At 37.4% G+C, this 26,500-nt stretch overlaps 1 protein-coding gene across 1 annotated transcript in view; it reads left to right on the top strand.

The window, feature by feature from the left end:
* LOC122813417 (protein transport protein Sec16B-like) overlaps positions 1-26,500 on the top strand; it is a 1,253,021-nt gene that overhangs the window by 1,091,284 nt on the left and 135,237 nt on the right. Inside the window, exon 20 of the mRNA XM_044085733.1 lies at positions 24,099-24,242. Within this exon, the coding sequence (XP_043941668.1) occupies positions 24,099-24,242 (144 nt within the window). The remainder of the gene's footprint in view (positions 1-24,098; positions 24,243-26,500) is intronic.

Below are 26,500 nucleotides of genomic sequence, written 5' to 3'. Positions count from 1 at the left end.
TCCACCCCCCCCCCCCCATGATCCTTTTCCAGGAATCAAAAAGGTAGTGGAAAATGTGGGTCATAAAGTCTCAAGTACCTTTTCAGGAAACATGAGGAGGTAGTTCCCCCAGGGGCAGAGGTGGGAACATTAATGGAAGATGCCATCCACATGGCAAAGGTGGCCAGGGTTTCAGGGATTCTATCTCTGGTAAACCCGACCAGCACTCCTGAAAAGAGGCCCTATTGTCTTCCTCTAGATACATTTGAGGGGCACTTATCCCTGCACTAAAATGCCTGGCTACAAATAACATCAGATGTTTGGGTACAGAGGATCATATCCAGTGGCTATACAATTCCTTTTTCCTTTCCTTCTCCAGTATGCAAGAAAATCCTCAACATTTCACCCAGTCAGAGGGAACAAGCAGTTCTAGAAATCTGAAAACTGCTAGGGAAAAGAGTCATCCAAGAAGTCCCACCAGACCAGAGAGAGTCCGGAATTTACTCAAGATTCTTTTTAGTGCCAAAAAAGACAGGGGACTGGAGACCAATTTTGGATCTAAGTGTACTGAACAAATCAGTTCATCAAACCAAATTCTGGATGGTCATGGTACAGTTGATCTTTCCATTTTTGGAAAAAAGATGATTGAATGTGCTCAATAGATCTTCAGGATGCGTATTACCATATAAAAATGGACAATGATCCAGAAGCTTCCTCCACTTCTGGCTGGGAGCCAGTCACTATCAATTCAGAGTTCTGCCCTTTAGTCTCACCACAGCCCTCAGGATGTTCACCAAATGTATTGCAGTAGTAGCAGCTCACTTGAGACTGCTGAGATTCTGAGTGTTTCTGTATCTAGACGATTGGCTCATTACCACTCCGACCAGACATCATTTAATAGAAGCAAAAGATCACAAACTTCACACTTGTTGTTATCTGAAAATAACTGTAAACTATGAAAAATCAAAATTGATCCCAGCTCAGAATTTAGAGTTCACAGGAGCCCTTTTAAATACTCAAACTTCCATAGCTTCTCTTCCCTCCGTGAGATTACATAAAATCAGAGTTGTGGTACAGAAAGTAATCAGCAGCAGGAAAATAATGACTCATCTAGTCCTTCAGGCACTGGACTCAATGGCTGTAGCTATAACTCTAGTCCCCTTAGCAAGATATCACATGAGAATACTACAATGGCTGCTAGCTTCTCCATTGTCAAGGTTACACCAACCCATGTCAGACCTGATTTTGATCACCATTCTTTGCAGAAAACATTTAGCTTGGTGGATACATTCTGCAGACGTTCGTCTAGGCCACACCTTTGTCCCATCACAACCCCAATCCTCAGTGACCACAGATGCCTCCCAGCTGGGGTGTGGGGCATTATCTGGGCAAGACTGTCTGAAGCACTTGGCCCCCCACAGAGGCCAACCTGCATATCAGTGTTCTGGAGCAAAGGCAGTGCTTTTAGTGTTGCAAGCTTTTCAGACTGCTCTTTCTTTGGGAACAATTGTGATTCAAATGGACAATATTTCATTGGTTTGGTACATCAACAAACAGGGAGGAAACAAATCCTATACCCTGTGTTGAGAAGCTCTCACAGTGTAGCAGTGGGTGATCTTTTTCAATAGCTTTCTGATAGCAAATCACATTCTGGAGAGTTCCAATGTAATAGCAGACAAACTAAGCTGGTGTATTCTCTGGCCTCATGAGTAGTCTCTCAGTCCAAAGGTGATGGAAAGGATTTTCCATCAATGGGGCCAGCCTTGTTGTGACTTATTTGCCTCTCCCTTAAACAACAAGTGCAGCAACTACTTTGCCCTGATCCTACCCTCCGGGGGAGTCACTGAGAGATACTGTTCTCAACACTTGGCCCTCTGGACTGCTGTATGCCTTTCCCCCAATTCCTCTAATTCCAAAATTCCTTACAGAAAGCAATGAGGCTGAAGAGCAAAGTAATCCTCATTGCACCTTATTGACTTCAACCGATATGGTTCCCCTTTCTTTGGCCTTATCTGCTTCAATAGCCTTGGATCCTGGACCTGGCTCCAGACCTTCTGTCCCATCCAGAGAGATTAATCCATCCTAACTTTGTGAACCTCAAGCTAACAGCTTGGTTTCTCCAGTTCCATTAATAGCTAGTCTTCCTTCACTCCCCCCCCCCCCCCCCAAGTACATCATATTCTCTTAGCCTTGCATAAGACAGCTACCTGTAAACTGTATGGTAGTAAATGGAGAAGGTTTACCTTTTGGACTCATGACAATAATATTGATTCCTTTTCGGTGCCCATCGATAAAATCCTAGAATTTTTAGCTTCACTTTTTAAGGCAGGTTCTTTCCAGTCTACCATCAAAATTCATTTAGCAGCTATTTCTGGTTTCCATAGTGATTTTGAAAAATCCTCTTTGGCTTCTCATAATCTTTGCAAAGCCTTCTTAAAAGGAATACTCTTGCTAAAACCTCCTTACAAAGATCCTACCCCATCACGGGATCTCAACTTAGTGTTTCAAACCATTGTCCAACCTCCCTTTGAAACATCAGCTGAATGTGATCTGAACTTTTTATCCTTGTAATCTATATTTTTAGTGCCAATGACTTCTGCCAGAAGAATTTCTGAAATACAATCCTTATCATGTAAACCTCCTTACCTGATTTTCCACAAAGAGAGTTTCACTAAGAACCAATTGTTCCTTTATGCCTAAGGTAGTATCAGAGATCAGTATTAATCAGACTATTAATTTACCAGTATTTTTTTCTCCTTTGCTAATGAATGTGAATACTGCTTACATTTATTAGGTGTTCACAGACATTTATATTTCTATCTACACATAACTAAGAATTTGAAAAAATCCAACCAGCTATTTGTGTCATTTTCATCTACAAGATTTAGCCAACCAGTTTGCAAAGTGATGTTAGCCAGATGGCTCAAAGAATATATTTCTTTCATCTATAATAAAAAAAAAATAATTTCCCTATGCCTTTAAAGGCACAGTCTACAAAAGCTGTAGCTACTTTATCAGTTTTTCATTCTAGAACTTCTATGGATGATAACTGCAGCAGCAACTTGGGCTTCTTCTCATACCTTTATTAACCAATGCAAATTGGATCTGGTCTCCAGGGATAGAGCATCATTTGGTTCTGTGTGCTCTGGAATATCCTTCCTTGAGTCATCCCAAGGTCTAAGGTAGCTTGGGATTCAATCCCATATGTCAAGGATAAAATGAAAATTGACAACATTAGATAAAGAAGTTATGTACTCACCATACCGTTCCATCTGTGTTGTCCATTTTTATGTATCCTCGACTCCCCTCCCTCCTTCCCCCTGCCTTTGAATTTTTGGTGGAAAGTATAATGGACATATGTCACTTGTATTATTGTTGTATGGTTCTAGATATGGGAGTCCATGAAGGCTTTTGGGGTTTTTCACTCTTTCTGTCTTTCAGCAAACTCAGTTTGAGGTAACTAGGCGAGGAAAATTGTGGGTAAGGGTTAAGCTTGAGAGTTTTTGGCTGCCATGAGTTGCAGTAATGGTCGAGTCTGTTCCAATGCTCAGAACCAAACCCATATGTCTAGGATTAAAGACAAGGGACAACACAGATGGAATATTATGGTGAGTACATAACTTCTTTTTTTCTTTTAATGAAGAAATGAAAGTGATTAATATTAAGCACATTTTCCATCAACTCCTAGGGAGTGTGTGTGTGTGTGTGTGTGTGTGTGTGTGTGTGTGTGTGTGTGTGTGTGTGTGTGTGTGTGTGTGTGTGTGTGTGTGCGTGTGTGCGTGCGTGTGTGCGTGTGTGCGTGTGTGTGTGTGTGGTGTTCTTTTTGCAGCATTTGTTGATTTTGGAACTTCACAGTTGGCTCAGGTTTAGTTTGAATGAAACAATTTTGATCACACTATACATCTTGAATGGACTTGTAAAATGAACATGCAGCTTTTCCAAAAATCATTCTGGAAATGTACATGCATGTATAGGATCTTAAGTTATCTTTTCCAAAAATCCTTATGGAAATGTACATGCATGTAGAGGATCTTAAGTAATTTTTTCTGCCTGATATGGTACACATTTTTCATATGTGCTCATTTTCTGCATCTAACTTTGGCCATTCCATAAGTCTGCAATCTAGATTTTCATTTTTACAGTTCTTGAGTGCATCCTGTACAATTTTTACTGCTTTTCTTAGTTTTCATACAATAATCACTCTGCTCCCCTACAGGACAAAGCCATTACCGACAGACCATTAGAATGTTATCTTATACTTTTAAGCTGTCTTCTACTCTGTGTCACCAAGTATGCATCACGAAGCTTAGTATTCTTAAAAAAGGCTCTCTTTCTGTTTGAGTCACGTGAATTACTATTTCAGCTTTTCCTCAAATGTTTTGTTAATGATGTTCAGTAACTATAGCAACTGGAGCAGGGGATTAAGAAGCTATTAATGAGCTGTTTCCAACAGTCCAGGAATTGATTCCCTTCAGCCTCTGTGGCCTGTGATACTGAGAAAATCACTTAACAAACAGCTCAGTCTGAAAAAGGTTTTGCTGTTTCATAATATTGTTGTACTGATACTAACTATGCAGATGCATGGTTACTTATTATATGTTTTATATGGTCTGAGAAGGATAAAGGGAAAGAATATGAAGGTAATAATCACTTTTTACGTTAGTTTTCTTGATTAGACAGCATGATCAAACAAAATACAGCTAACAGTGACAATACATACCTGAATTTATTCATTTTTATATGGTGTATTAACTTTGTCATATGTAGTAATACGCATTGTTCACGCTAGATCTGTCAACACTGCTTAATACATTTATCTTACAGCTCGAATATGCACTGCTATACTTCATAGTACTAATATTGGTTTCTATATTTGATATGTTTTTGCTATGCATCATAGAATCAATGCTTTTATCAATTTTTATTTTTTTTTCTCTTGCTGCTCCATGTCTAATTTTATTTTTTTCTCTCTTGCTGATCCATGTCTAAGTACCTAAGCCTTTAACTTTCTATTATCAAGTTTACTTGATATATAAAAGTCTTTGATACATAACCACACTTACACATACATACTTAGTACGCACAGCACAGTACCACGTATAATAAACACACAAGCTTTGTACACTTATTCTCATACATAGATATATAGAACACATTCATACATATGCCTAAAGAATTAAACAACTTTTTGACAAGAATGGCATGTTGGGATTAGTAGTAGTAGTAGAAATTAATAAAAAATGTTATACTTTTGTGAATACTTATTGGATACCTGGGATTGGAGTTAAGATTGATAAGAAGTATTTGGATATTATAACCTTATATGTAAAAGGTGAATTGATTTTTGCAGAAGATTTCAAATGTGTTCTTTCTAGTAAGGATACTTCTAATAATAGAAAACCCAGATTATACTCCATCACTAAACATTTAGACGACTTTATTAATTCACTATATATGCAAGATATTTAGGATATAAAAGTAACAAATGATCTGAGCTATACACATTATTAATATAGATTTGGTGCTCAGACTAACATTGACAAAGTGTTCTCTTCTAATATTTACCAAAATTCATGATGTGTTGATTACTTCATGCTTTTTATCTGACCACAATGTTATTTCTTTTACATTAAAATTGAAGCCTAGTAATTTGATTTACTACCAAAGAATTCCTGCCTATATAGTAAACTTAAAAGGTTTTAAATAATGGTTTCTGAAAGAAGTAAATCAATTTATTGAGATTAATAATAATGGCAAAGTTTTATAAGTTATTCTGTGGGATTCTTTAAAAGCTTATTTATATGGGAAAATTGAAATGCGGTATTTATATAAAAAAGGGAGCGGAATAAAGAATTAAATATTTGCTGAGTTTTGTGTTTTTCAATATTAGTGTAGAAGCAAGCAGTTAATTTTATTTTTGTACACAATTTCAAAGTTTGATGTAAGTTCAGATATTAATATAAATAAAACACTATTGTTCTGGTTACATTCTGTGTTTAATATTTTGTCTGTTCTTCAATTTGCATTTAAAAGATGCTATCCCACAATTCCATGGGATGGGTGGGGTTATGCAATTATGTATGCACATTTTATGTTAATCAGCATACAGATTTTTGACCAGTTGTACCTACTTTTCATAGCCCTTTGTCCAGATCTGTGATAATTCCAGGCTGAGAGGTATGCATGGCACCTCCAAGTATGATGTTCCACATCTGGCAAATCAGTGGGAATAAGAGTGTCTTGTAACTACATATTTTACATTTATGATGTGGCAACACTGACATTCTTTCATGATTCCCTTAGTCTGAACACAGTCATTCATCCAAGTTCAAATATGCAGTGGGCACAGCCCCATTGCATGATACTTGTACATTTATGAATCACTTTACCCTTAGTTTCCTTCATTTGAATACCCTGAAATGCTCATTCTAATAATGTTGCTCATTCCCATGCTATTATATAGCCATTAGGATAATCCATGCTGCATTGTGCTGCTTGGCTTTTGTGACTTGGGGAGCATGTGTTTCTGAATTACATACACCCTGCACTTGACCACTTGTCATGCTAATTCAATTAACATGATGCAGGAGAGCCTAAGATGTTGGCTACAAATTTCAAATCATTCAATATTAAATTACACCATTATAGTATTTTCTCATGGTGGTACAGTAAATCATTCATTTATAATTTTAGGTTCACTATACAAGCTCTTTTATGTAACTGGAAGATTTGTAAGCAGCTTGATATGAAAGTCTTTATTAAAGTCTGAAGAAATGCTCATACTTGGACAGTTCTGGGTTTTTAAATATATGTGTTGGTCTTTATTTTCATGTTTATTTTTATTTCAGAAGATTATTTAATGCTAAAGAATCATTCAGCGATGAGATTTTTAGTTTAATCGCACTGACAGGATCAGTTAATTATACTTGTTTATTTGTGATATACTGCATCACTCATCTAACCTTTAAAATAAAGTGAAATGTTCCTTTTATTTATATTTAACTATAAATTGTCAGTGTCCAGTATTGCAGAATAAGATTTATCAAAGAATCAAGAACTCATTGTTCTCCATTCTCCATTAAACAGTGTGCCAGATGATACCTGCAATCATGTAAAATAAAAATGAAATATTCAACTATTACTTTATACTGTTATCACAGAAAATGTACTGTTAAGTAGTCATGGCCATGTTGTTGAATGCTGTTTCCCAGTGATCATTTTTTGTTCTTCTTCACTAGCACATTAGCATACAGTTATACTTGTGTTGTATTCTCCCAATTAGGTATAACAGAATAGCATATGACAACCATTCAATACCGTGATACTTTACATTTTTCTTAGGACAGCTCTTACTCCCACCTCTACCATCCTATCCCTCCATTGCAGCCTAATACATTACAATAATCTCTCTGGAAAAAAAAAAAACATTTACATTGATAAATGCTTGTTTACAGCTTGAAGTGAAAGTATGTTCAGGTTTACTTTGCTAGCTCATGGCCTGTTTCCTAGCCCTTGCCTTTTGTGCTAAGTATAACTATTTCATTAAATTTAAATGAGGATCTTATCTCCCCCATCCTAATGAAACCATCTTTGAATATGAGCATTCTGGGGAATTATCAAGTAGCCACTAACCTTCCTTTTTCGTTATGGTTATTGAGAAAGTAGTGTACATGTAGCTATATTCCTATCTGGCATGTTATGACCTTTTTTGATCTGTATCAGTGTGGTTTTAAATCTAGACACAATCCTGAGGGTCATTATGTGACTCATTATGCACTTTCTTATCACCAGAGATGAATAGTTACAGTCTTGTTCTTTCTTGATCTCATAGCCGCATTTAATATGGTAGATCATGACATCATAATTGAATGGCATGGGTTTACTGAGATATTTCTGATACTGTGCTTGACTAATTTTTCTCTTATCTCTTGGACTATCCCAGAGGGTGGAATCAAGATTGCAACATAGAGCAGCATGGAAATAAATGATTGTCATGTACTATTCAGTTATACATTGCATTCCTTTAACCACTACCAGTAGATGGTTGGGTACCATGGTGTTCCATCTTGGTGCTGTTACTGTACACTGCCTATATTCTGTCCTTTGTGGAGTTCCTTAGAAGTAGAGGTATTTCCTGCCAATCTTACGCAGATGATATCCAGTAGCTCTCAACCTTCCATGTCCAAAATGAGGAACACTAGCCCTCATAATGTGGAACAAATGGGCAAAATGTGGAATGTATACTAATGGCTTACTAACAACTTCAACTAGGAAGGTCATAGGATGGTTAAAGTATGATGGTTTTACTTATAGAGAAGATCTTTTAATGAATTAATATGATTCATTTCTATTTGCCATGGATTTCACTTCAAAGAATTCCTAACACTAAATGTGTGACAGAGTCTTTCAATGTGGAACTTTGAGGGAACTTCGAGGAACATGAACTTTTTAAGACCCCAAATGAGGTAGGTTTCTCGTAATGAGGAACACTTGAGAGGTATGTTTTTTTCATTACTCAGGAGTCTTTACTTGTTTTTCTCAACTTTAGAAAACGGGATTCCTTTCTTGAGTTGTTGTCAGAGAATCCATTGAAACTCAGCTATATAAAAATTGGGATTACTGGTGTGCACAACTATTCATCCATTGTATCTTCCCTTCTTTTCCCTTCTTATTATGTATGAGAAGTAGTCAGGAATTGTTTTGCTTGAATCTGTGATCTTAGCGTACTCTCAATGACATATTCACATTAAAAAGATGTGTCAGCTGTCAGCAGGATCAAGTATTTAATTACATCTTCAGACTTAGCTACAGTGATTCACACCCTAGGGTCTCCTCAAATAGAATGCTGTAATATTCGTTATCTTGTGATATCAGATGATGATTTGCTATAAATGCAAATGGTACAGAAGTTTCCAGAAAAGCTCCTGATAGGTAGTTCACATTCTTATTGTATTAATCTTCTAATGAGGAACTGCATAGGCTGTCAGTCACTGCCATATAGTTTTAAAAATCCAATTACTGACATACTGAGTTGGGATCATTACTATATCACGAATGTTCAAAGTACCAACGCGCAAAATCGCGAGACGGAAGTACCGAAAGTGCAGATTACCGAAATTACCGAATACCGAACTACAAACTCACGAAAGACCAAAATACCGAATGAAACAACTCTGACATCAGCCATAGTGTAAGACACCCTGTGAACCATTTAAACTGAAAAAAAAAACCCTTAACCATAAAATAGCACACGCAACACTATATAACACCTCTTCACACGTATAAATGTCAAGAAATCCCTTCCACAATCCCTTGCACAACGTGGCAACACACCAAGTATTCAATAAACACGAAAAATATTAGTCAGCCCATATCAACCAGTACACCAGCTAGTGTATGAAGGTACGACAAAGTACATGTCTCACATCTTTAATAAACGAGCTGTGGCTCTTACGAATTCTATAGATGAGTAGCTATTTTCATTATCCAGAACACGCTGAAATTGGCTATGCCGCTGAACCAATTTCTTTCGTTTAGGAGAGCAAGGACAACCTGCTAACAAACGTTCACGTTATCCATCAACTCGGTTTTGCTCCTTTGCCAAAGAACTCATTAGTACCGACAAATCACTTGTTTTACTTCCAATTAAACATTTCAATCGGCGATGCCAAGCTTCCACCGAGTTCTGTGTACGTGGAAGGAATAGCCTATTTAGCTCGTACACATTCCAAAATTTGATAGGAAACAGAGGTGGAAAACATGTTACAGTACTTGATCGAGTAGCAAATTTTCTAATTTTGCCAAACACGTACTAATCAGAAAAGTAACGTACAATTTCCTTTCCCTCTTCTGGAAATATCTCTTTTAAGGCATTAAATGTTGGTATGACCTCTATTTCAGGAAGGAATGCTAGCCCAACTAAACACTTCACCGCCAATTGAAATGAATGGTTTGAATTGTAAAGTGAGCCCAGCCCAAGTTGCTGCACTTTTCTCCAAACGTTACGTCTGAAGTGAAACAAGCAACCCTTTGATGTAATATCTGAAAAGTTCAATGTAATGCTTTTTAAAGCAGCCACTTCAAAATCACATAGGATGTAATGTACAGTTAATTGGAAGTTATGTACAGAGAATAAGTGTAGTATGCAGTGCCACATCATATTGTATGCCCTTAATGACTTTTTCGACATTAAACAATAGTGCAACGGCACAGACTTACTGAAGCCAGCATATTTGACTATGCCATGAATACTGTACAATTGTCTGCAAAGTGCACCTTTAGAAAAATACGTTCCATCCATTAACCATATACTTGCTACACTTAAATCATGTAAATTAGTAACAGTGCTAAACACTACAACAGTGTTGCGAGACGTTTCATCTACCAAGCGCTTCTCAACAAAACTACTGCTCTGAAAGGGAAACATGGTGAGATCTAAATCTTCTAATGTCAAACTAGGCATGTACAGATCGTTCCCAACTTTATTTCTTACTCGTCTAATTTGTTGTAAAAGCGCTTTTTTGTTCGGTACACTTGCCACACATTTTAAAGATGTTGATGCCATAGCATCTTCCAGTAACATGCAAGGTGCATCTCTAGATATACTTGCTTTCTGCTTTAGTGTACCGCAGAGTTTATATTTCTCTACTTCAAATGGATCTCCACAGTGATTGTGAGGTGTACTCTTTAACAACTCTCCACCCTCTGATAAAGACAACGTTATCATTCTACCTTTACACCTTTCGGTACGTTTCAGCTTACAGCACCAGTAACGCCAGGGATACGTTTTCTTTTCTAGGTGATATACATATCCTTCAATAACCAATAAATCCTTCATTTGCTGAGACTGAACTCAAGTGTAGAGTTTGCCAATATCTCCAGGTGCACTATAGCTGTTGTCAAACATTGTATCCTCATTCATTGCCTTACCCCATATGCAAGGTATACTATACCTTTTATATGCTACTTTAGAACACACTGATAGGTTGTTTATTTCGAGATAGTCAGCTTTCGGGATTTACTACTTTAGGTAATTTGCACTTTCGGTACTTCCGTCTCGCGATTTTGGGCGTCAGTACTTTGAACATTCGGGATATAGTAATGATCCCACTGAGTCATGTATGGTCTGGGTCCTGTCTATATGAAAGAAGGTTCTGGTTCTGTTTTCCCTTATCATGTCCTCCAGTCATCTGCAGAGTGGCTGATAAATGTTGCAAGGGCCCGGCTTCAGTGTTCAGCATGTCTATCTTTTGTTTACTTTACTGTGCTCCTCTACAATCAGGTATCTTGTTTTATTCAGGTGTGGGTCTTGGAGGTCTCATTTAAAAGTTCCCTGTAATATTATCTGTTTGGTTTGGTTTAACTAACCCCCTTGTGATGCACAATACTAAACTGTGATGGCTTTTATTAACAACCTTGCTTTCACTCTTCCCTCGTATGCTGTATGATGTTTGTTGTTATCTGTTCTATGGATTTTTATTTAAAACAATGTGTAGTTTAATAGGAATTTAAACCCTTTTAATAAATAAATACATTTATTAAATTGTATTTACGCATTTGTGCTGTTTCTAGTGATATCCCATCGAGAATATTACCTTGTGCTGTTTTGAGAGGTAAAAAGAGATGGTGCACAGGGGCGACATTGCTTGGACCCACTCCAATGTCCGTAGAGAAATTATACTAAATTTAAAAATGTTAAATCTGATGGCCACCAGTGTATGGTCTCACAAGTAATGACACCGGTACTAAACAGATTAAAATATATGAAAGGAATACAAATATGAATCACTAAGAAACTCACTAACTAAAGTTTGCCTATAACAGCATACCATGTTGCCCTGAGCATGGGCCTGTTTTGCACAAACCAAGAATAGGCTTTATACTGAACACTACATTGAATTTAGTCTATGGTCTAGCTTCCCACACCACTTTCTCACATTCTCTCTATCTTTCTCTCTCATTCTCTCTCTCTGTCTGGGTTTCAGGACCTTCCAGTGAATACTTGCCCACAGTAGCTGTATTTGGATAAACACTTTGCTTTTGTACTGAAATGCATTAATTTACATGGAAGGCTGGTAGTACTTTCCACCCTTACACCCTTCTCCTCTTGTCCAAGTTAATAAACTAACATCCCTTAGATTACAAAACTTGGGACCTTCTAATTTGGGTTTCACTCCAGTTTATAAGTCAGATAATTACAAATATAAATTATAATGTGTAGCAGAGTAGTCTGTTATTTAGAGATATGCTATCAGCTTACCATCATTTAGCAGTAAATAACTTTTTATCAATTAATAAATAAGCCAAAAGTTTCTGAAACTGAATAAAAAAAATACTTAGAAAGATTGAGTTAAATAGTACAATTAACAGTTAAGCATACAGAGAAATATGAAATTGTACAGGGAAACTGAAAATAAAAATTTTGAACAAATAGATTAAAAAAATAATAACATCTGCCTATGGCTAGACTTTTTCCTATTTATTGTTGACTACAAGAATTACTAACTCCTAATCTAATCTATCTGCATTTTCAGAAAATATTACAGACGGAGGTAAGTGCAGAAGTAACTCACACGTTACAAGTTACTGGGTAGTTTTTCTTCTTCTTTCTAGTCTTCTTTTTTATGACTTATTGTTTTTCATACAGAAACCATTAATGCAGTGAATCAAAGATTCACATTAAACAAACAATGAATTTACTTCTTTGCTGTAGGCTGGGTATCCTCTTAATAGAATTTTTATGGCCTTTAGCTTCTCATCCAGAGACTGGTGCAGATCTTGTAATCAAAGGGCAGAACAATTACAGTTCCTGGGGCAATGTCTAACATACAGTTCCTATCCTATGTATAATTACTGTATTTCCCAGCAGAATGCAGTTACATATATTGTCAAATTTTTAGACATTTCATTGAAAAATGGTCATCGATTCTTACCTATTTTCATGCCACTGAAAAACACACATTACAGATACATGCTGCATGGAAAAAGTCACAAGTTCTTACACATTTTAGTTTACCTGATGTGTGTTTTAGAGGGCTTAAGTGGAGTTTATATATGTTACAATCTGGTTCAGAAAACAGTAGCATATTTATTCTTAGACATCACACTAGACATCCATTTCTTTTAAAAGTCTGTCATGGTCATTGCCTTTTGTTAAAGATAGGATGGCATTGAAAATTAACCTTGTGCTAATTTTAATTGCTTGCTTTAGCTATGGGTGCTAAGACTTTACAAGCCTATCTTGAGTATAGGAAGTTAGTAAATACTGTTTCTCCTGCTGTTAGTCATTAGACAGAAATAATCCTAAAAAGACAAAAAAGGAAACATGGGAAATCTTCTAATCATGCAGTTACTCAATTTAGAATGATGGAGTCAAAGTCAAGCACTATACAGGACAGGCATCAGTGACCAAGGGGCGGAGGTTTGTTATTTTAACTGAGACCACTCATGCTGCAGCTACTGGAGTTAACATTTGTTTGCTCACACTGCAATTAGAAGCCAACTCTAGCGCTCATTCTGTCTTCCACTACACTGCTTCAACAAGGAGTTCTAGAGAGGAAGCAAACGTGGGATAGATGGATTTGTTGTCATTTATGGTGATTAAATTGGTGTATAATGCTGAATCATTTCAGCTATTTCAGTGTATATCTGCAGAAAATGTTGTTTCTTAGGGGGTCTGCTTACATCTTTTAGATCTTGTAATTTTATAGTTGTTGGTCTGGAGACTGTCCTTGTTTCAACCACCGCTTTGCTAGATGATTTTCTAACAGTTGATGGTGGATCACTAAGGGGGTTGTGTATCACTATGAGAGTCATTTCATTCTTAACTGTATAAGTTAGAGAAGACATATAATGTCCATGTATCCAAAGTTGGAATATCTACGGTTCTGATCCCAGGCATCCAAGATATCTCCTGTTACTCCTCATTATTATCAACCCCCTTTTTCTCATTTTCTGCATGGGGTCAGGGTGTTAATATCAGCTGCTACCATCTTTCTTGATTCAGTGCCACTCTCCTACCTTCTTCAACAAATATACTTGACTGTTGCAGGTCTTCTGTCACACAATTGTGCAATTTTCTTGCTAGTCCCAAATCTCTTTCACTAGATTTTTATTTATTTATTACTTTTTCATGTTTTATTTGTTTATTCTTTGTTGATCAGGGTAGTCCTACAAGGCTAGTAGCCTCATTTCAGGGGAAACCTCAGGTGGTATTTATACTGCTAGGGGAAATTTGGCCAGGGCATTTGGGAACTTCCCCTACTTGTTGTTGTGAGTGGGACCTGTTTTGGAGGAACACATCATGTTTCCATTCCAGATGCAGAGGTAGCATAGAAAAACAGGGAGGCAGATGGAGAGAGAAGGAGATGATGAAGTGGTGAAAGAAATGGAGAAGAAAACAAATATCAAGACAGGTGAATGTGTGCAGGATTCTGAGTAAATGTTTCAAATACATCTGTTTGATAGAGATGAGTCAGCAAATGATGGTTGTATAATTACAACCCTCCAGTCAGGAGGGTTGTGGGATGATATACTTAAAGAAATGGTGGTGCAGAGTGAGCCAGCAAATTAAGGAGATGTTTCCTGGGGGGGGGGGTCTTTATGGAGAAAATACAAAAGGATGATGCACAGACAATCCTGAAGAATAGTGGTGGGATGAAAAAAAAATGAAGGCAAAAGTGGAGCAACAGAAAAGATGATAGAAGAAAATGAAAACTGGAAGTACATGTTAAGGATTCAAAGTAAAGAACAGAAAGAAATGGACAGGTATGAAGTGCGGGAAAATTTAATAGCTTCTTTGGGTGTAAAAGCACATGAAGTAAGAGCATTTATTCTTATCAGCAAAGAGACATTTTGTGACATTTTATTTGAGACTGTTTTTTCAATGGTAAATTGTTTTGGAGAATATGAAAAAAAGAAAGTCTGCAACCCATGGAATCTTTATGTGATAAAATCATTTAACAGGAAAACAAAAAAGAAAATTAATTTAGAATTTTGAACAGAGGTAGAAAGAGAGACATTGAAAACGCATTTCAAAACCTTATATAAAGAAGTACTAGACATTGCAAACATTTATGACAAAAAGGGTTTATTGAATGGTGGCTGGGACTGAAATAGTTTGTTAAAAATAGAAAGAGAAAAAAATATACATATACCAAGCATGACAAACATAGAAGGGAATAGGGGTGTCAAAACATACTGAGGACAACCCAAAACATATTTTGGGTTGTGGAAAAGAAGAACATTTGATAAGTAACTGTGAAAAAGAAAATGTTATATTTGTATGGAAATGGGACGTGATCCAAAAACAAAAATGTGACTTGAAATGTTATAAGTGTAACAAAATTGGACATTTATGGATGGATTGCAAAAATGAAAATAAATGTAAGGAAAAAGAAAGAGAAAGAGATAAAAATGAACAAATAGAACAACATTTTTGGAGTAGTAGAAATAGAAGAAAAAATAAACGTGGAATAAAGAAGAGGACATAGAAGAAGGTTCTGAAGTAAGTGATGAAGAAGGCATAAACTGGGAAGTAATAAAAGGGAAAAATAATTTTGTTGGTAAGAGGGTAAAAGATCAAAATGAAAATGTAAAGAGATAAGTACAAATGAAAAAAGAAAGGAAATGGATTAAAACCAATATATATAATTAAAGATCGAGGGCTGGTATAATAGTTAAGGTGTTTGATTCACAGACACAAGGTACTATGTTTGATTGTCACCTTTGGTAGGGAAATTCACTATGCTTACAATAGCCTATTAAGAAAGCTTACCTAGTAATTAGCTATGAACTTATTAAACCATAAATCAAAGGAAAGGGGAAAATGAAAAATTTAGAGTGCTTTCTGTAAATGTTAGTATTATTAAGTGTATAGTGAAAAGAATAGTGATTTTGGAGTGGTGTAATACATATTATGTCGACGTAATTATATTAGAAAACACAAGATAGTTAACAAATGAAGAAAGATGACAAACAGAGAAATGATGGTAAGGAAAGATAATCTGGAATTTGGGGCATGAGAGATGTTCTGGAATAGACATGCAGTAAACTCTCAGTTAATCAGAACTCAAACAACCAGAACTCTCAAGTAACCAGAAAAAAAATCTAAGAAATACAGTACAATTTTCATGTGTTGCACTTTTTGTCCCCCCATACCCACCCCCCACAGAAACATACCTTATGTTTTTTTAGAGTTTTAGAGTTTTAAAAAGGAAGATAGGGATATATTCCCACTCTTCCCAACCTAAGAATAGCCTAAGAACAAGTCAAACAAAACAAACAGTATAGGCTACAGTATTAGTAATGCTTATTTTTAAATTTACTGTCAAGCAACCAGAAACTACAGTTATCCAGCATCTACCATCCCCATGGGTGCCAGTTAACCGAGAGTTTACTGGATTCTCTTGAAATACAGTAAAGATATTTGATGTAACTTTAGGAAAAATAGTAAGATTAACCATTGTAGATTTAAAATGGAAAGAACACGTATATAGAATTATAACATTATATGCCTATACTAATTGTAAAGAAAAGGAAAGCATATTTCATCAGATTTTAGACTATGTAGTAATAAATATGAATATTATAATAGCAGGAAACTTTAAAAGGAAGGAAATGATATAAGAAAAATGTTAGATATAAGCTGTGGTAAGTTAAAACGTTTGGACAAAAATTCTTGGACTTACCAAAGGGATGTGTATAGAACTGAAATGGATTATTTTATAGTATCAGTAGGTTTAGTTATAGGACTGAATTTAGTGATTATAGCTAAAGATATAATGAGCATACTGCTCACAGCCCCTACACAAGCTGTAGAACATTCTATGCACACCTCAGAGGTTTGATTGTAAGACAATTAAAGGAGTGATGGTCACACTGTCCCCATCCCTATGCACACACACACACACATACACACACACTCACACACACACACACACACACACACACACACACACACACACACACACACACACACACACACACAAGCTACAGTGACCGTCTGAAGATCTCTGAGCAGGGACTATTTTAGACTAGATGAAATTCAGGATAGAGGCCACTACTAAGTCTGTGTCAAACTCCATTTATGGAGCCCAGTTTGTGGAAGCTGCCAGGCTCCCAGAATCTATGATGGTCTAGATGTTGTGCACAGAACAACTCTGATCACAAGTCTGGACAACATGGATATGCAATTTCTAAATGTCTCCATAGCCAACTTGGTAGATATGGGCATCCTGAGACAATGTATGAACGACAACACAAACCAGTTAAAACATAAAAATAGCAGATCAAAGAACAAAGGCTGATGCAGTATATTATTAAGCGCTTTTCATTTACTAGAATAGTAAACTTTTTCAGACCTGCTCAGTGCTAAGAACCTAAACAAGAAACTCCATACCCTACAAGATTTCTTCACTCTGGAGAATATAGACATCTGTGCCATTACTGAAACATGGGTCAAAGTTGCAGAAAGTACTCCAGCAGTGCAAAGATTTTGTGCCTTTCACTCATTTAGACCATCAGCCACACAGACAGGGACATACGGTGGAGGTGTCTTAATCTACATTAACAACAAGTATACAACTAGGTTAGTTAAACAGGATGATGCCCTGGAGCTAATCCATGTGTAAATCTCCATAAACAATGCCCATATCATATTGTAGCAAGCATTAGGTCACCTTCTGTACTCCAAGAATCCCATAACCAGTACCTAAACCTACTGGAGACACTCATCATCCAACCAAATAACCTACTCTTGAGAGACTTTAACTACCCTGTTTAAAGACAGGGAAATGTACACTGGCTAAAACTTGCAGCATGATCCCTCAACTTTCATAATACAAATACCCTTGGTCAGATAGTGCACACTCTAACCAGAGGCTCAAACATACTGGACATAGTATTCGCCAATATGGGAAAGCACTGTAGACAGTAATCTCTCTTCTGACCAAAATATGGACAAGGTAGTAAGAAAATAATTCAGTGTCGCCCAACTTATAAGTAAGGAGATGCCATCCAGGTCCAAGGATGTCATAGATTCACTTTATTCTACCCCTACCGGACTGATCATTGAGCATAATGCCCCCTTTGGCATGCACCTGGCCATGCATATGTGACAGTTGGATTGTCCACAAATGTTCCTCACCAATAAATCCCAGGGTATAAACACATTGTCCTATGCAGATCACCTTATTAAAGCCTTATCTCTATACTCTCTTACTCATTCTCTTACAAGCTACTGACAGGTGATCTATGCCTGGCATACAGGGCATCCTTTGCTCCGGCTGTGATGGACCTTTTGCACATCCACAAAATGAGCAGTACTAGAACCACTAGATCCAAGGATTTAAAATTTTGCTTGTGACATAAATATGACATATTGGTGAGACAGATATATCTCAGAGGAGCCCCACATTCAGGAATGGGCTCCTCATCCATGTGAAGCAGAGTCTGTCCATAGCCCTAGTAAAGTGAAACCTTGACCAGAGGATGGGAAATTGGAAATTCACCCCCAGCCTGGCCCCCATGTCTCTGACTGACAGAAGCAGACAGTAGTCTACCATAACTGTCACTCCCCTGCACAAAGCCTTTAGCAACTTCCTAACTAAAATACCCCTCCAAATAGACACCCATGTTACAAAGGACCACAACTGGATTGGGCTGAACAGTTAGGCCTATAAAGACCCTGGTGATTGGTAGCCTAGTATACACCTGTAAACCAATGAAGAAGGACATTATAGTTGACTAGGTGCAGTACTGTTTAGCTGCAATAAGTTGGACTGTTTTACTGAGATTTTTTTTCATGTCATCAGATGTATATACATGTTATTATACATGTATGACAGCAATAGCTTAATATATTTTACTGTCTTCTGTTTATTCTTTCAGTTTTGTTCCAATCTGATATCAGAGTGGTGCACAGAAGGTGGCTCTCTTTGGGGATATGGGGTGAAGATTCATGCTGGATACATCTGTTTGACACCAACCAGTTGAAATATGAATGTGGTCATTTGTGCCATAATCACAATCTAACACAAGAGGTATGCGCAGAAAGTGACTATCCTTTTTTTCCAGGGATGAGGTTGGGGGTGAGGCAGGCATTATTCCCATTTGGGATTTATGTATCCTCACAAATATTTATCATCTCAGTTTATTGTGAACTGTGCTATTTTGTCACACTACTTGATTTGAAGCAGGAGTCTTTTCCAGAGGTGGTGCAGGTACTGTCTAAAAGACCTGCCTTTCCACCATGTTTTATTTCATGATGAAAATTTAGATCTCAGGTTATTGTATTGGCAGGTCTGTTTTGTGGAGATACAAGAGACCAGGATAAATGGAGCCATAATGGCCCAGAAATCAAGGCATAGATCACCCCCTCAGAAGTCTAAGGGGCTTCTTGTCTTTTCTGGTAGCTTAGGGTTTTAAAGCCAGTGATCTTAGTCAGGAACCTCCAGGTCCTTACTAGTTGTATGACGTGTCTAGTGCAGTACATCCCAAAGGGAATATTGTATTCGATAACTGGCTTAATCAATGCTGAATGTAATGGGACAATGGCCCCTTTAGATCTGGATGATATTCCTTTGCCAATTAGCTGTGCTAAATAGACAGACTTTCTGATCACTGTCATTACATGATTATCAAAGGAGAGGGAATTATCATCTCAAGTTCCAATGTCTTTAACAACATTCTCATTTTGGAGTGGGGTGTTGTTTATGTTGTGTGCTGGTGACAGAGGATTATTTACCAACAGTTAAAATGCTGCACCTTTTACTATTTATTTTGAACCGCTTTTTAGTACACCAGGTATTTATATTGGTAATTTCTTGTTGAAGGGCTTTGGCGTCAGAGGGGGACTTGACATCGACTTTCAGTTTACAAGTGTCTGCAAACCTGGTTAGCCAGAGGTCTTGATTCATGGCCTGGTGATAAGAAAAATAAATGCCAACATAAGTGGTCCCAGCACTGATCCCTGCAGGACACTAGTGATCACCTTTGTACCGTCTGCAGCTATTCGCACTGTGTGGGTTCTGTCATTTAGCCAGTTTGCTATCCATATTACTACATAGGGATCTAGTTCTAATGCATTAAGCTTACTAACTATGCTACCATGGGGATGGTGACAAATGCCTTGGATAGGTCAAGGTATTTTGTGCTGGCATCATGACTGTTGTCATCAACTTGTGTTACTCTTTTGAAGAAGTTAATCAGATTCATTAGACAGGATCTACCCTTGACAAAGCCAAACTGCATGGTAAAATTTTTAATATCATACGGCAAATAAGATTTGTCTGATGGGCCTATAATTACCAGAGTTAGGGGTGGGGCCAGCCTTGTGGAGTGACATGATTACTGCTGTACATCAAATATCAGGGACAAAGACAGTTGCTAAACTCAGGTTAAGTAGCTTAAACACTGGCAATGCCAAGGCTTGTTTAGTTATGTTTATTAAATAACCAGTTATATTACCAGGTCCTATGAAGGAAGTATTTTAAGTCTTAGAGAGCACCTTCAGTACATGTTTTTTAGTGATGATGGAAGGTCCTGACAGAATCAGGGATAAGTAGGCTTTTTGGATAGTTACGTTTGGAGTACAATTTACCCTGAATTTGTTTGCTAGTATATAGGCAATGTCTATTGGATCACAATAGGTGCTGCCATTATGAAAAAGCTCAGAGCACTGTTGGGTGTTATTTCTTAGTTTCTTAATGTAGCTAAAGAAGGATTTGTAATTTTCCTTAACTTCATATGCTAATCTAAGTTCATGGGTTACTTTAGTAGACCTAATAGTTTTTTTCATGTTTGTAGTCAGTTTCTGGGTCTATATCACAACGTTGAATTTACAAAAGTTCGATTGTTGCAATATCGAACCGTTATGTTTGAAACCCAACAAAACTTGAAAGCACAGAACAGCAATTTTTTCCCAGAGAAAAAAAATCGCTGTTCAGTGACAAAAAAAAAAACCTTAACCTTAAACCTAAACTGCCCCCTACAACCCCCCTACTTAAATATACCAACTCCGGGATCTCACCACAGTGGAGGAAATAGCAAAGCCCCGAAAACGGCCCACCGATTTTTTTCCCTGGGAAAAAAAGTCGATGTACCGTGGCTTCACTGTTTTCCATTTTCAGACTTTTGGGTTCGATATTACAATGTTCAAACTTGTTTTACTGACGTTGTAATATAGACCCTCAATTTTCTAATGCTTTATTGATATGAGGGCCTTTTTATTTGCAGTTTAATTTAAGGACTTTTTTAACTTTATTGTAGAGTTTATTTATGTTGGTAGAAGACCAGGGTGGTTTGTTTTTAAGTTTCCTGTTACATTTAAATCTAGTTGACAATGACAGTTGTATTCATTTATCTATGCAGGCATTGTGAAGCTGCCAGCTGTGGTAACATTTGGGGTGATGCTGCGATAAGTGAATTTTAAAACTTCATTGTAGATAGTGGTGGTGCTGCGGTAGTGTTGTCGCCTCACAGTAAGCTGTCCTGTTCGATTCTCAGCTAGAGCGTCTTCTGTGTGGAGACATACGTGAATGGGCGTACCTTCGTTGAGGGTTGTGCATCAGAGCTGGCAACTCAGTACGTAAAAATCTACTGCCAATCATTAGTAGACTGGAGTTCGGCTGTGGCGACCCCTAACCGGGAAAAGCCTAAAGACACAACAACATTGTAGATAATGAGATTAATATATTTGAAATCCTTGAACTCTGAGATATTGGTTTCAGTGGGTTTAGAGATTTGTAAAGTGAAGGTACTAGTTTATGATCTGACTTAACTGGGAGAAGGTATAGTAGGGATAGTACATGAAGAAGATATATTCTTAAGGATCAGGTTAATCTAGTGGATGTGTTCATTATCTGGTCCAGAGAGTTTTTCTTTATTAAATATAAGAAGCTTTGGGCATATACTGGAGTATAAGTATTCCAGTTTATTGAAGGGTAGTTGAAGTTGAACAAAACAACAGAATCTCTGATTATAGGGAATCCATCAAGCACATTTAGGAACCTTATATGAGTTTTTGGGGACATAACGGGTATCCTGTAACAGAATATAAACTGATAGGCAGTCTTGATTATTGTGATTCAGAGGTCAGCTAGTTTTATTTCTGTATCTCTGGAAATCCTTCTAGAGGTGATATAGTCTTTAACAGTTACGGAAGACATCACCAGGGAGTGATTTCTGAACATTTAAACCAAGTTGCAGTAATTACACAGATATGGATATCTTCCAAATGCAGGAGGCCATCAAGGTTTGGCAGCTTGTTGATGAGACTTCTGGCATTGAGCATTGCCAGGATTTGATGTGCAGATCTGATATGTTAGTTGCATTCAGATGTCCATTAACTGAAATCTGCCTAAAAAGGACACCATGGGGGCAGCAAAGGCTTTAGCCAGTACGTGGAAGCCATGGAACGAGAAGTGCAGGCCACCCTTTGCAAAGCATCTCGTCCCATGCTGGCACATACTAGATCCCCCTGGAACAACACTAACTAGCTAGCCCTTAAAGCTAATTACACTATACACATTAATACATGCCTGAATGACCTGCTATAAAAAGTTTTCTGATGTGGTAAATATATATCACTGATTGCTGCCCACCTCCAAATGCACATAAAAGTGCTTATCTACATACTGTTGACACTGTACATCTCTCCACTGAAACAGAACCGTTTCAACCAAAATGGTAAAGAAAGAAGGAACTGCAGTGATTTTGTCCTGAAAGCTGCAGGATCAGACAACCAGCAATGCTTTCCACTGAACTTGCCCTCTTTAACCACAGACTGAGGCACTTTAAGCTCATCACTACAGATAATGCTGTCATTTGCAAATAAGTTTTGCAAGCATTTTATGACAACAGTCCACTGTCTTTAAACAAAATAAAAATTAAAATAAAATAAAATAAAGTCACAGTTAAAGTCCATGCAAGGATATGTTATGTCTGCAATGCTTGTTCATTCTGGCTGATGGAGTCTCTCTCTCTCTTTGAACAGTTCTTCATTTGAACAGGAAATGTGGCTCTAACTGCAGTCTTACCAGGCCAGTTTCATTTAATGTTTAAATCCTTTCTGGTTACTGATCTTCCCATTCTGTCTGCCTGGGCTAGTGCTAGTTTCAGACCCTGTAAAGCTTTCATACCACCTCTCTGTTTGGATAAAATCTCGAGTCCTGGACACTCAGTTTTTTTTTCCAAGTTTCCATGGCTCACACATTGCTGACAGGGTTGCCTCTCTTGTGGCATATGAGGCAAATTATACCAATAGAAGTCCTAGCTGATTACTGGGGGACTAATGAATGCTGAAATGAAGACTGTTTGAGACCATTCAGTTAACATCTACTCTAACTGTTGATCATTCCACTTGGGCAAACAGCTCTTCATGTAGCCCAATCAATTACTCTGGTTTGATTTACTGTATATACTTGTGAACCCAAAGATCCTTTGCCTTCACCTGTCTTCAGGTCAATGATTCTGTCTTGCAGAATTTCAGTCTTACATTCTACCTTGGCTAACTTTGTATTGAACATGAGGAGTGCTACTGCTCTGAATGTTTTGGCAGAGCTGTGTCACTACCCATTGTCTTTCCAATTGCTATCCCATGACGTCCAAGAGCTTGAAGTTAAACTTCACAAACTCAGATGTTATTACAGATAGTAAAGTAATCTTTGTTCCTGATTTGGAACAATCCATTGCCTCGAAATATCTTCCATCTCATGTTACAGAAGGCATTGTGAGTCAGCTGAGGGAACTCTCTTGGACCCTTGATGCAGCAGACTAAGGCTGTTTCTTTCTAGTCTGAGCTGTATGCAGCATAAAAAAGATCATCTTAAGCCTGTAATCATCTTAAAACACTATTTTGTTGATCTGCCTCACAATGCTGCACTTTGTAAAGGGTTGAGCTTTGCTGTTGATGAAAGCACCGAACAGAGCCCAAAAAACAAAGTCTACTACAGGTAATTTTGATTCTTACGATGAATTCCAGTAACAATTATCCAAGCAGTCTACTGTATGTAGTGAGCATTTTCACATGACTTTCTTTAGTTAATTAATTTAACATTTCATACATTATCTAAGTACATTAACACTTATTAGAGTGGAATTTTGTTATATTTTAATTGTAGATTGATCACTCATTTGGGACTGTGCACAACTCTGCTTTCTCTCCTTATGATGGATCATTTGAGCCTACTAAGAAGGTAGACTCTACAGAGCTAAAGGAGCAAAACAGAGATGAAGTGAAGCCACAAACAGGAAAAATGAAACAGGTAAGACATGGGTGAGTGAGGTATAGCAATAAATAAAATTTCTACTTTTTTATTGTCTTCCTCCAAAAACTCAGTTGAATAATTTGATTTAATTCACTTGATTATGGCAAATATTCAGTACTGAAGAACAGTTATATGATCTAGAGTGATGGAACACAATTGTTCTAAAACAAATCCCTCACACATGAGTCGTATGCTGTTGTTGTGAGTTAAAAGTACTTAGAATTGCCATATGCAATGGTGAGCAGGCACTGAAGTATTTTGGATCACAAGTGGAAATAAGTGGTGTTGAGCTATAAATGAAAGAAAACACTACTTCTGTGTGGGATGCCACTCTGAAGGCAGCACTTTGAAAAACTGTAAAACTTCATGAGCAGGGGAAATGGTAAGATTTATTTATTTACTTGCTTAGTTATGTATGCATGTATGTATTTTACATTTATTTAAATCTAAATCTGCTGAGAGATAATCTGTGTCTGACATACAAGGCATCCTATGATCATACTTTGATGGATCTGCTGTACATTTGCAAAATAAATAGTACCAGAATTACCTGGACCTAAACCTTTTCTGTGACATTCATAAGACATGTTGGAGGGACATGGATGTATCTCACAGACTACCTTTCTCTGAAACAGGCTTCCCATCAATGTGAAGCCGTTTGTCCATAACTCAATTCAAGTATAACATGGACTAGTGGATGGGGGATCGGAAATTTGTCCCTGTTTTGACACCTATGTCTAATAGACAGGGGCAGTATGTAAATACTAGACCACCCAAGCATTTGGATTGTTGAGCAAAAAAGTATGTGAGTGAGAAGTGTACCTTGGTACAGTAGAATATGCCATATGAAGGACAGTAAGAGTGTTAGAAGAAGTAGAAAGGGAGAGTGATTCAGAAAATGCTAAGAGTGGGGGAGGACTGGGGGATAAAGCTGGATGTTAGTGTTGACCTGGGAAATAACATGGAGAGGAGGGTTGAGAAGGACAGAAGGTCTAAGGCAAGCAATGAGTCATAGTAACTTTCTTTGACTACTTTCAATCTACAGTGAAGAGCTACTGAGGAATCCTTATACCAGGACTTGCAAATGGTAGCTGATGGCATACATATAAAACTAACCACATAAGGCAATAAAAAATCGTTTTATATGCAACACTGCCAAATGCGAAGGGAAGTGACAATTTTTTGCAGCATAGACTAGAATTAAAAAAGAATCACAACCATGAGTGTAAACTGATGATGAAAAAAGGGCCAGTTTTTGCAATCACAAAAAAACTGAATAAGAGACAGATTAGCCACAATGGCGAAAGACCTTATTATTGGCTAGATTACATTTTTCATAATAGTGAAGTATTGCCACTAGTGCAAATCAGCACTTTGTTTCAGTAATCATTGTTGGTAGCCAGTGCATGGCAGTGACACAGGCATAGCCGGCCTTAGGCACAGGCCAACTAGGCGGGCGCCGTTCTAACAGGGGCGCTTTTCCAGTATTTATTTGGTGTAGGTAGACCAGGATGGGGACACCAGGTGGTATGGTGGGGAGAACCATAGAGCCCTTTTGCCTAGGGCACCAGTTGACCTACGGCTGCTCCTGGACACAGGAACCCCCCTTATGCATTCTCCCACACACATATACACATTCAGGCAAATACACACAGAGACACACACAAAAAAATATACAAAGACACTTTCAGCCAAACTTTCATTTAACTAAAAGCGTTTTCAACCATTTGGATTTATTGGTTTGCCATTCAGTAGAATGGACATTCAACCACATGTCATGGATTTTATATATATATATATATATATATATATATATATATATATATATATATATATATATATACTAGCAACTACTAAACAGCTGCTATGTCGACCTCGCTAATGTCGACACACATGTCAAAAATCTCAGCACGTTACTGCACATGTGGCTAATCCACAGAGCATGAAACTAATAAAACAGTGTTTTTGCTTGGGGGGGGGCTTCTGCATCCCTTACTACTTATTGATTTTAACGCTGAGATAGCACAATCCCTGGAGATAGGGTATATTCCCCAACCCCAGGGATTGTACATTCTCGCACAACTATCGACCATCCTGTCGACTAATGTGAATTAGCAATACAGAGGCAAATTTTACCTAATACTAGGGTAAAGCAGATTTGTGATATTGTATTTATCTTGTTTTAATGATGGTATACCTGTATTATTCTACACATATGTATATTAATATTTGTATAATCTATGTAGTTACCATAT

This window comes from Protopterus annectens, chromosome 10.part0, assembly GCF_019279795.1.
Source record: "Protopterus annectens isolate FY-2018-M chromosome 10.part0, PAN1.0, whole genome shotgun sequence".
In the NCBI taxonomy this organism is placed as follows: domain Eukaryota; kingdom Metazoa; phylum Chordata; order Ceratodontiformes; family Protopteridae; genus Protopterus; species Protopterus annectens.
The sequence above is the reverse complement of the archived record's forward strand: the minus strand, read 5'-3'. Positions and strand labels throughout refer to the sequence as shown.